Source organism: Rhinoderma darwinii, chromosome 5, assembly GCF_050947455.1.
Source record: "Rhinoderma darwinii isolate aRhiDar2 chromosome 5, aRhiDar2.hap1, whole genome shotgun sequence".
In the NCBI taxonomy this organism is placed as follows: Eukaryota; Metazoa; Chordata; class Amphibia; order Anura; family Rhinodermatidae; genus Rhinoderma; species Rhinoderma darwinii.
In genome coordinates this window covers 150411136-150423403 of record NC_134691.1, presented here as the reverse complement: position 1 = coordinate 150423403, position 12268 = coordinate 150411136, and the positions used below count along the sequence as shown (strand labels likewise).

The 12268-nt window shown below is 46.2% G+C and overlaps 1 protein-coding gene across 1 annotated transcript in view; it reads left to right on the top strand.

Moving 5' to 3' along the window:
• The window catches only part of SYCP2L (synaptonemal complex protein 2 like), a 344080-nt gene that overhangs the window by 223153 nt on the left and 108659 nt on the right, over positions 1 to 12268 (top strand). The window contains exons 28-31 of the mRNA XM_075828429.1: positions 5227 to 5312; positions 5457 to 5511; positions 9405 to 9524; positions 10814 to 10932. Coding sequence (XP_075684544.1) covers positions 5227 to 5312; positions 5457 to 5511; positions 9405 to 9524; positions 10814 to 10932 — 380 coding nt within the window. The remainder of the gene's footprint in view (positions 1 to 5226; positions 5313 to 5456; positions 5512 to 9404; positions 9525 to 10813; positions 10933 to 12268) is intronic.

Sequence of the window (12268 nt, the reverse complement as noted above, 5' to 3'; positions counted from 1 at the left end):
ACTGTGGCTAAAATTGTGCGACTTAATAATCCGCAGCATGTCAATTTATGCTGCCGAGTCTGAGCGAAGACACTGTATTTTTTTTGGCCATAGACTCTTATAAGGAGCATAAAAACTGTATCAAAACTACTTTTACAACAGATTATGCATTTAAACCCACAGCTGTATATGCAGCAAAAACACGCTATTTGTTTCAGTTTTCTGAGATTTTGCTTTTGATTTTCCAACACATGGGAACATACCCTAAAGCCTTATTCACACGAACGTGTTTTACGTCCGTGCTACGCGCGTGGAAATCACACTTATGTAAGTCAATGGGGCCGTTCTGACAGGTCGTGATTTTCACGCAGCTTATGTCCGCTGCGTAAAACTCACGACATGTCCTATACTTGCCCGTGTTTTGCGCAGCACGCACCCATTGAAGTCAATGGGTGCGTGCAAATCGCGCTCGGCACACGGAAGCACTTCCGGGTGCCGCGTGTGATTCGCACTACAGTAGTAAATGAAATGAATGAATACAGAAAAGCACCTCCTTGTTTTATGTTTGTAAACACAAAAACAGAGTGTCTTAATGATACCAGCTGATACCAGCTGCGCGAAAATCATGTAGCCACGCACCATATACAGCTGCCACACTGAACTTTTGTGCGCGCAAATCGGACACGTTCGTGTGAATAAGGCCTATGGGTGTTGTATCCCTAGTGTGCCACGAAATGCAATACGGTTTTGGTTTGTTGCTTTTTACAGGTGGAGCACATTGAACATGCTGTGTATGTTAAAACCGTATCTCAAAGCCGCAGCAATTCGCAATAAGAAGTGGTACTTTAACCCACAGAATCACTTAGATTTAAAAGGGTATTCTCATCTAGAAAATGATTGGCATATCCACAGGATATACCATAAATGTCTGATAGGTGTGTGTCCCCCCTATCTCTAGCAGGGGGAAACCCGACTGCTGTCCTTCCTTGTCCCGCTGTAGCTGCTCTCCGGCCACTAAGTTATGATGTGGTCGTTAGTACGGAAACAGCCCAGCTTGCTGAGCTACACTGTTTTCATAACTCCCATAAAAGTGAATTGGAGTTACGCTAACAGAGTAGCATAGTGAGCTACGCTGTTTATGGCGTGCTGAACTATGGAAACAGTGTAGCTCGCTGTTCTACGCTAATCCGGGAACTCCCATTCATTTCAATGGGAGTTACGAAAACATTGTAGCTCAGCGTTTTCCTTTCTCCCAGCCACTCAGTGGCCGGGGTCACCGTTCTAGAGAGAGGTTCTGGTTTCAGAGGAGGGCTTTGCATTTATCAAACACTTATGGCATAACCTTTGCATATGCCATAAATGTCCGAGCTGAGAATACCCATTTAATTCTAACAATGGCATCACTTAGGCTCTATTCACACGACCGGGTCCGAGTGTCGGCTGATACAAATTGGCCGTTTTGGTCCGTTTTTCTCTGCCGTTTTGTATGCTTTTCGTTTCATGCCGTGTTTCAGTTTTTAACGGCCGATTTTGCCCTGTTTTGCATGCTCTCTATAGATAGTGCCACACAGCCCCCCCTGTTGGTAGTGCCACACAGCCCCCCCTGTTGGTAGTGCCACACAGCCCCCCCTGTTGGTAGTGCCACACAGCCCCCCCTGTTGGTAGTGCCACACAGCCCCCCCTGTTGGTAGTGCCACACAGCCCCCCCTGTTGGTAGTGCCACACAGCCCCCCCTGTTGGTAGTGCCACACAGCCCCCCCTGTTGGTAGTGCCACACAGCCCCCCCTGTTGGTAGTGCCACACAGCCCCCCCTGTTGGTAGTGCCACACAGCCCCCCCTGTTGGTAGGTCCACACAGCCCCCCCTGTTGGTAGGTCCACACAGCCCCCCCTGTTGGTAGGTCCACACAGCCCCCCCTGTTGGTAGGTCCACACAGCCCCCCCTGTTGGTAGGTCCACACAGCCCCCCCTGTTGGTAGGTCCACACAGCCCCCCCTGTTGGTAGGTCCACACAGCCCCCCCTGTTGGTAGGTCCACACAGCCCCCCCTGTTGGTAGGTCCACACAGCCCCCCCTGTTGGTAGGTCCACACAGCCCCCCCTGTTGGTAGGTCCACACAGCCCCCCCTGTTGGTAGGTCCACACAGCCCCCCCTGTTGGTAGGTCCACACAGCCCCCCCTGTTGGTAGGTCCACACAGCCCCCCCTGTTGGTAGGTCCACACAGCCCCCCCTGTTGGTAGGTCCACACAGCCCCCCCTGTTGGTAGGTCCACACAGCCCCCCCTGTTGGTAGGTCCACACAGCCCCCCCTGTTGGTAGGGCCACACAGCCCCCCCTGTTGGTAGGGCCACGCAGCCCCCCCTGTTGGTAGGGCCACGCAGCCCCCCCTGTTGGTAGTGCCACGCAGCCCCCCCTGTAGGTAGTGCCACGCAGCCCCCCCTGTAGGTAGTGCCACGCAGCCCCCCCTGTAGGTAGTGCCACGCAGCCCCCCCTGTAGGTAGTGCCACGCAGCCCCCCCTGTAGGTAGTGCCACGCAGCCCCCCCTGTAGGTAGTGCCACGCAGCCCCCCCTGTAGGTAGTGCCACGCAGCCCCCCCCTGTAGGTAGGGCCACGCAGCCCCCCCTGTAGGTAGTGCCACGCAGCCCCCCCCCTGTAGGTAGGGCCACGCAGCCCCCCCCCTGTAGGTAGGGCCACGCAGCCCCCCCTGCAGGTAGTGCCACGCAGCCCCCCCTGCAGGTAGTGCCACGCAGCCCCCCCCCTGTAGGTAGTGCCACGCAGCCCCCCCCTGTAGGTAGTGCCACGCAGCCCCCCCCCTGTAGGTAGTGCCACGCAGCCCCCCCCCTGTAGGTAGTGCCACACAGCCCCCCCCCTGTAGGTAGTGCCACACAGCCCCCCCCTGTAGGTAATGCCACACAGCCCCCCCCCCTGTAGGTAGTGGCACACAGCCCCCCCCCCTGTAGGTAGTGGCACACAGCCCCCCCCCCCCTGTAGGTAGTGCCACACAGCCCCCCCCTAGGTAGTTCTACACAGCACCCCCCCCCCATAGATGTCACCCCCCCCCTACCGTTTTGTAGATAACGCCACCGTTCCAGGAGAAGTCCCTGACGTCACTGTCCATATATGGACAGTGACGTCAGGGACTTCTGGAGCGGAATCCCCAATCACCGGCTACAACGTTGACTAAGCTGTGGGCGGGGATTGGGGATTCCGCGCCTACAGGCAGCAAATAAATACCCTTCTCCTCACATGCACTTCGCACTGTGAGGAGGAGAGATCGATCGACGGAAGACACGGCCGTCACTCGGAACACATTCGAGTGAAGGCCGTGTATTACCCGGCCCCATAGACTTCTATGGGAGCAGAGCGGCTGGGAGAACAGCCGAAAATAGGGCATGTCGGATTTTTTGACTTCCCGGGCCATCAAAATATCGGTCGTATGAATAGCCCCATTTGGGGTCTATTGTTCCTACTGAGACCGTGTGACGGCTTATTTTTTAAAAGGCTGTCAGACGGCCGGGAAACACTGCTGTGTGAATAGGGCCTTAGGAGAGGATTGTCGAACATTTTAGAAAATTATTTCCTTACACAAAATAGGACTAGGGTACATGAGATTAGGAAATCACTTAAGTTGGAACACTAGCAAAAGTAATAGACATTCAAAAAAATCAAACGGGCTCAAAAAACAAGCTCTCATATGGCTACAGCAGGTCGCCAGGAAAATCAAAAGGTTATGGCTCTCAGAATGCGGAGATGAAGAATCGAAAAATATAACCGTGTGATGAATGCCAAATTTGGCTGCGGTGCAAAGGGGATAGTGTTTTATGATGGCATTAATATTCTTGCAGAATTATTGGTTTGTGTTGATTTAAATAGCTGCAAAATGCAATTACAATGTCTACAACATGTATAAAACAGGCCATATACATAAGATGGAAAGTTGTCCGAAATGACTAATTTCAACCACTGCGGCCAATCATAGTTGTAAAATTTTATGCAAACTATGTGGATTGATTAGTTTTTTTTTGGCCAGTCGTGATCTGAAACCGTGTGTGTGGTGGGCCACTTACAGCTGATCGTTTGCCATTTTGTGCAATTGCATTCTGGGTTTACTTTTCCAATTTTTTTTTTTTTTATTTATTTTTTTTAAAAGAGGCTCTGTCACCAGATTCTCAAATCCCTATCTCCTATTGCATGTGATCGGAGCTGCAATGTAGATAACAGTAACGTGTTTTTTTTAGTTTTTTTTTTTAAAACGTTATTTTTTGGCCAAGTTATAAGCTATTATATATATATATATATGTGTGCAAATGAGCTTTGAAATGGACAACTGGGCGTGTTTTTTTCCGTACGTCCAACTGGGCGTGTATTGTGTTTTTAACTGGGCATGTTTACTTGTTTCACTAACTGGGCGTTGTGAATAGAAGTGTATGATGCTGACCAATCAGTGACCAATCAGCATCATGCACTCCTCTCCATTCATTTACACAGCACATAGTGTTCTTACTAGAACGATGTGCAGCCACATACACAAGTGTCCTGATAATGAATACACATGACCTCCAGCCTGGACGTCATGTGTATTCAGAATCCTTCTGAATCTTTTCTGTGAGATTTCAGCAAGCCACGCGTAATCTCGCGAGATTACGAGGTAAACGAGATTTCGTTTCCCTTGCTGGAAATCTCACAGAAAAGATTCAGAAGTGTCAGGATTCTGAATACACATGACGTCCAGGCTGGAGGTCATGTGTATTCATTATCAGGACACTTGTGTATGTGGCTGCACATCGTTCTAGTAAGAACGTGATGCTGCTGTGTAAATGAATGGAGAGGAGTGCATGATGCTGATTGGTCACTGATTCGTCAGCATCATACACTTCTATTCACAACGCCCAGTTAGTAAAACAAGTAAACACGCCCAGTTAAAAACACAATACACGCCCAGATGGACATACGACAAAAAACACGCCCAGTTGTCCATTTCAAAGCTCATTTGCATATATATATATATATATATATATATATATATTAGCTCATAACGTAGCCAAAAATGAAAAGTTTTTCAAAAAAACAAACACGTTACTGTTATCTACATTGCAGCGCCGATCACATGCAATAGGAGATAGGGATTTGAGAATCTGGTGACAGAGCCTCTTTAACGAAGTCCCTGATCTGGCGGTTCAGCCTAGCCCATTGTGGCCGATCCTAATCTTAAGTGTATTGCAATCTTCAGACCTGTGAAACCTTATTTCAGGCACTTTACATCTGTCTGACTTGGATCAAGACACCATGGATCCTTTACAAGACATGTCTTCCCCTGAAATTAATAGGTTTGGAAAGGTCAGTTTTTAGCTTTTCTGTAGAATTGCATGTCTTTATAATTATTTTATATATATATATATGTGTATGTGTGTGTATATGTTTTGGTTTCTACAACAATAGATAAAGTTTGTCATTTATTTCTTTTTTTATACATAAAATCAGCCATTACAAATTGACACTGCCAGCAAAAAGGATATCGAAAGCAATGACCAGATTGGTATGTCTTTATTTTATTTTTTTATTAAAAAGATCTTAAACCCTTAGGCCCCATGGACACGAACGTGTTTTGCGGCAACAATTCCCCCGAAAATCCACGGGAGAACTGCGGCCCCATTCATTTCTATGGGCCAATGCACATGACCGTGGTTTCCACAGTCCGTGCGTGGCCCAGGAGCCTGGACCACAGAAAGGACGGACATGTCTTATTAGAGTCGTGTTCTGCGGTTCAGGCTCATAGAAAATATTGGTTGCGGCCATGTGCACGGCCAGAGATTTGCAGGTGACACTCCGTGTCTGGCCGACACGGAAATCACGGCCATGCACATGGCTACGGTCGTGTGCGTGAGGCCTTAGTGACCAGCCTATTTTCGGCCCTAATGACCAAGCTATTTTGTTATTTTTCTATAGTCGCATTCAAAGAGCTATAACTTTTTTTAGTTTTCTGTCGACATAGCTGCATGAGGACTTTTTTTTTGCGGGATTAGTTGTACCATTGCACCATTTTGGGGTACATGTTTTTTTAACTTTTTTTATTAACTTTTTTTGGGGGCATAGAAAAACCCCTGAAATTTTGCCCTTGTTCTATGCATTTCAAAATAATGCCGTTTACTGTTCGGCATAAATAACATTTCCTTTATTCATTGGGTCGGTATGATTACGACGATACCACATATGTATCGTTTTTTTTATGTTTTTACGACTTTTCCACAATAAAAACTGTTGAACTAAAATTATTTATTTTTGCATAGTCTCTTTCCAGTCATTTTTTTATTTTTCCATCAAGGTAGTGATATGAGGGCATGTTTTTGCGGGACGAGACAGTTTTGATTGGTACTGTTTTGGGATACATGGGACTTATTGATCAACTTTTATTATTATGACTTTTTGGGGGGGGCAATGAAAAAATAAAAAGTGTCGCCGTTTTTTGTGGTGGTTTTTTTTTTTTTTACGCCGTTAACCTTGCAGTTTAAATTACATGTTAACTTTATTGTTTCGGTCATTATGGTCGCGGCGATACCATATATGTGTCCCTTTTTTTTCTTTTTCACACTTTTACTAAATCCACTTTTTATGGAAAAAAAAAAGTTGTTTTTTGGTTGCTATAATCTTTATTTTTATTTAACATTTATTACTTATGTTTTTAGTCCCACTAAGGGACTTTATTATGCGATCTTTAGATCGTAGATATAATGCTTTGGTATACTTGGACAATAATGCTTCTGGCACAGCCTAATAGGCATATAGCCAGGGCAGGCCTGGTGGCCTTTATTAGGCCCCCGGCTGCCATGACACCCCATCGGAGGCCCGCGATTGCATTTGCGTGCCGCCGATGGGTGACAGAGGGAGCTCCCGCCCTCTGTAAAGGATTTAAATGCTGTGGTCACTATTGACCGCAGCATTTAATAGTTTAAACGGCCGCAATCTGAGTAAACTTCCATCGCTACCGTTTGCCCAGGAGCCCGGCTGTCATCAGACAGCTGAGCACCTGCTCCAGCCTTCACGGGACACCCATGCAGGACTTAGACTAGGCTGCCGTTAAAAGGCGGCAGCCTAGCCTAAGGCCCCTTAGTGACCGCTGTGAAAAGGCGTATTGGTGGTCACTAAGGGGTTAAGATACCAGATTAATTAACCAATTATTTCTGTGTCACGCATATCTAAGCCCCGAAATAGAAAATCTTATTGATAAAGTTTAAAATCCTGAGACAATGGCACTTTAGGAACAGGCATCTGTAAGAGATGTGCCTAAAGCTAGTTATAATAATGGGAGCAGAACACACACACTACAGCCCCTCTACACCTGAAAGTGAGTTTTGGGGGTGCTGTAAGTAATTTGTAAAATAATTGACGGCAGAGTATTGGAGGAGAGCGCGCTCTTCCAATTTGTGGGCTGCTAGAACAGTTCTGCACCACTGATTGGAGAAGAGCTGCTGACTGACATGGCTCTCCTTTAGAAGAGCACACCCGCACATCCCTTCCAGAGAACTGTGTGAGTAGCCTACAATACCTCGAAACTCCAGTTCGGGAAAGGGGGTCTTTGTAGCAGGCACTCTGCTCTCACTATTCTGGTTACCCTTAAGCAGGAGCCACTCTATGGAGAGTCACCATATATAATAGCATAACTGTCCCTAGTACTTCAGTCATTTGATAATCAATGTTGACCAACAAGGTTGGTCTGAAGGAGTTCTAATCTAGGGGATCCATTTCTGACAACCGTAGGAGCATAGTGTGAGGAACTGTGAAGGTTCCCTTGTACATTTGATTAATGAGGACCTGTCATCTGCCCAAAAAACTGCAGTTGACATCTCAGATTGCAGGCACCTCACAGATTCTGATGCTTTTTATTGTTTTCTTCTAGCCCCCACTGAGATATTGGGGCCGTTTGTTCTGGTGTCCGATATGCAAATGAGGCCTTTGACTGTTAAGTGGGCAGTTAGTTACCCTTATCAAGTGACAGGTGTTACTCGCCCACTTGACAGTCAGGCATTATTTGCATATCAGGCACCAAACCTAACGGCGCAGATATTGGTATGTGCACCAGTTAAGTTTAGAAATAGATGAAATCTACTCGGGCAGCCTAAAGCCTCATTCACACGACAGGGTCCGAGTGTCGGCTGGGAAAATCGGCCGTTTTTGGCCGATTTTTCCCGGCCGGTTTGCATCCGTTCCGATTTCCGTTCAGGGCCGTGTTGCCGTTTTTACCGGCCGATTTGGACCCGATTTGCATCCGTTTTTTTCCCTGTCAGTTTTAAAATCTGATGAATTTCATTTAAATTTGTTGCCACACACAGCTCTCTGTAGATAATGCCACCCAGACCCCTGTAGGTAATGCCACCCAGACCCCTGTAGGTGATGCCACCCTGCCCCCTGTAGGTGATGCCACCCTGCCCCCTGTAGGTGATGCCACCCTGCCCCCTGTAGGTGATGCCACCCTGCCCCCTGTAGGTGATGCCACCCTGCCCCCTGTAGGTGATGCCACCCTGCCCCCTGTAGGTGATGCCACCCTGCCCCCTGTAGGTGATGCCACCCTGCCCCCTGTAGGTGATGCCACCCTGCCCCCTGTAGGTGATGCCACCCTGCCCCCTGTAGGTGATGCCACCCTGCCCCCTGTAGGTGATGCCCCCACCCCCCCCCCCACATTCCAGGAGAAGTCACTGGCTTCAATGTCCATATATGGACAGTGTAGTCACTGACTTCTCCTGGAGAGGAATTCCCTGCCACAGGTCGGGAATTCCGCTTCAGAAGTGACGTCACTGTGTCCATATATGGACAGTGTAGTCACGCACTTCTCCTGTAGCGGAATCCCCAATCCCCGGCCCGGGATTGGGGATTCCGACTCCTACAGGGAGCAAAAAAAGACCCTCCTCCTCCTCCTCACATGCACTCTGCATTGTGAGGAGGAGAGAGAGCACGAGCGACGGAATACATGGCCGTCACTCGGGACCCATTCCGGTGATGGCCGTGTATTATCCGGCCCCATAGACTTCTATGGGGGCCGGGTACTCGGCTGAAAATAGGACATGTCCCATTTTTTGACGGCCGGTTTTCCCGGCCCGTCAAAAAATCGGTCGTGTGAATAGCCCCATTAGGGGTCTATTGTTCCTAATGCAGCCGGGTGACGGCCGTTTTATGAACGGCCGTCACCCGGCCGGGAAACCCTGTCGTGTGAATTCCGCCTTAGAGAATCAAATTGTCTGCTAATTACTTTCGTTTTCTGCTGCACACGACACAGATATGTTTATACAGTGCATGTAAGGCCCATTACCTAGTGAATTGGTCCTTACATTAAAATGTACTCAGTATGTATCTCATAATGTCAGTGTTGCTGCATTGTTTTAGAGGTAATTTACTGTGTAGCACTACTGTTTTCTCTTGCTATTTGTATTGTGCTAGATCCTATTGAAGGGCTTTATCCTTCAGGCAAAGCTGAGGATTTAGCAAAGAAAAGGAAGCGATCAAGCAATGAAGATGAAGAGGAAATCACTTTAAAACCACGTAAACTTTTCAGTTCCGGTGAGAAACAAAATCTGCAACAAATAAAAAAAATAAATGTACTTGCATACACAGTAGGCTTGCGTGTCAAATTTGTCTGACAGTGTGTTCTTGTTGCCCATCGCCATCATTCTGTTCAGATATTTATTTTCTAAACTGCCATGGAAAAAGGAAACCTGAACTATGTGTGCTGTGGACAAGAACACATTTGTCATACTTGAGCACTAAGGGTATGTGCACACAAACTAATTACGGACGTAATTCGGGCGTTTTTGCCCCGAATTACGTCCGAAAAATGCGCCTCAATAGCGTTGACAAACATCTGCCCATTGAAAGCAATGGGCAGACGTTTGTCTGTTCACACGAGGCGTATATTTACGCACAGCTGTCAAATGACGGCGCGTAAATAGACGCCCGCGTCAAAGTGACCTGTCACTTCTTGGGGCGTAATTGGAGCCGTTATTCATTGACTCCAATGAATAGCAGCGCCAATTACGTCCGTAATGGACGCGGCGTTCAAGCGCTTGCACATGCCGTTACGGCTGAAATTACGGTGATGTTTTCAGGAGGAAACATCCCCGTAATTTCAGCCGTTACGGACGCTGTCGTGTGAACATACCCTAAGGCTGGGTTCACACGACCATGTTACGTCCGTAATGTACGGAACTTATTTCGGCCGGAAGACCCGGACCGAAAACAGTGCAGGGAGCCGGGCTCCTAGCATCATAGTGATGTACGATGCTAGGAGTCCCTGCCTCTGCGTGGAACTACTGTCCCGTACTGTAATCATGTTTTCAGTACGGGACAGTAGTTCCACGCAGAGGCAGGGACTCCTAGCATCGTACATCACTATGATGCTAGGAGCCCGGCTCCCTGCACTGTGTTCGGTCCGGGTCTTCCGGCCGAAATACGTTCCGTACATTACGGACGTAACATGGTCGTGTGAACCCAGCCTTAGTGATACATGGCAGCCAAAAACACATTTTGTCGGTTTGCAATTTTGATCAAAATAAACCTGTTGCACCCTGGAGTTTGGTTAACATTTCTGGTAATGGCGTCTCAGGCTTCATTTACATCTGCATTCTGCTTTCCATTTCTCTCAATCATGCCGCGCTGTTCATTTTCAAACAAAAATGACGTAATCTGCGACTGGGGCCTCTAACAGAGCCTCTGATGCAGGTGTGAACAGAGACTAAAAGTAATTAATTAGAACTCCTTTACCCTTGGCACCGTTTTACAGAACAACTTTGCAAACTGATTAATGCATTACTCAAGTGTTCTAACATGTGTTAATATTTGTACTGCTAAAGTTTCAGCTTACCTGGAAGATGATGTTTTTAAATCGGACTCTCATGAATCGGACATAACAGAATGCAGCTTCATTTCATCTTTTGAAAGCTTTAGTGACGGCCTTAAAAAGAAAATAATGGTAAAATAAATTTTCTTTCTGTGTTACAGTACATTTGTCATTTAAAATCCTATTTATTCCATATACAGTATGTGCTCATGTAAAAGTGACCTGTGCTGAAAAAAAAAGCAAGCCTGCTAGTTGCTAAGAACAGTTGGGACTCTACCGTAACTATCATCTTCGTGCAATATCCTGCCTCGTGGATAAAATAAGCTTATGAATTCAACTGATTTGTAAGAATTGGCTCCTTACTGATGCACAATACATAAGACCCCAATAAATTCATAATGGCATTGCATTTAACAAGCTTCTTGCCCAAAGAATATAAGTTATTCCCTATTAATTTTTTAGAGCGCTCTACTCTTATTAGTCATGTTTTGTAAATTTGCGTAGATAACTGCAAATATTGTCATATCCGAACAGCATTAAATTGGTATTCCCATCTAATAATGTAATGGTATATCACTAGGATATGCCATAACATTATGGTCTAAAGAAAAAATTTGTTATTGTGTTAGCCAGCTGCATATCAACATTAATTTTATTTCCGTTAGCCATTAAAAGGTATCATAACTGCAATACTATTTTGTTTCTCTTATTGAGAGCAGTATACTATTATGGTGGACCTCTGGGATCAATCACTACAACAAAGAGACCAGGTTACCTTCAGCTTATTTCCTGCATAAAAGTGAAGTACAGGGAACTCCATCACAGCCCCAGGTGATTGGAAGTGATTTTGTAGATCCCTGCACAGCAAGTGGCGGAAGTGTCGCTGTGCAGGAAAAAAAAAACCTGTGAAGGAGCTTCAGTACTCAACTGCACTGCTACTCCTTAGACCTTAATGACCAAGCCATTTTTTAAGTTTTTCCATCGTCTCATTCAAAGAGCTATAGACTTTTCATCTTTGCGTCGACATAGCTGTATAAGGTCTTGTTTTTTTGCGGGACAAGTTGTAATTTTTAATAGCACCATTTTGGGGTACAAAGAATTGAATAACTTTTATTAACTTTTTTTGGGGGGGGGGATAGAAAAAAAACCAGCAATTTTGCCACGCTTTTTTGCGTCCTAAATTTACGCCGTTTACCGTGTGGTATAAATAACACAATACCTTTATTCAGCGGGTTGTTGCGATTGCAACAATACCAAATTTGTATCGTTTTTGTATGTTTTACTACTTTTACACAGTGAAAACACTTTTTTCAAAATTATTTGTTTTTGTGTGTCCATATTTGAAGAGCCGTAACGTTTTTATATTTTCGCCGATGCAATTGTATGAGGGCGCTTTTTTTTGCGGGACGACTTGTAGTTTTTATCGGTACCATTTTGGAGTAGATGCGACTTTTTGATCATTTTTTTT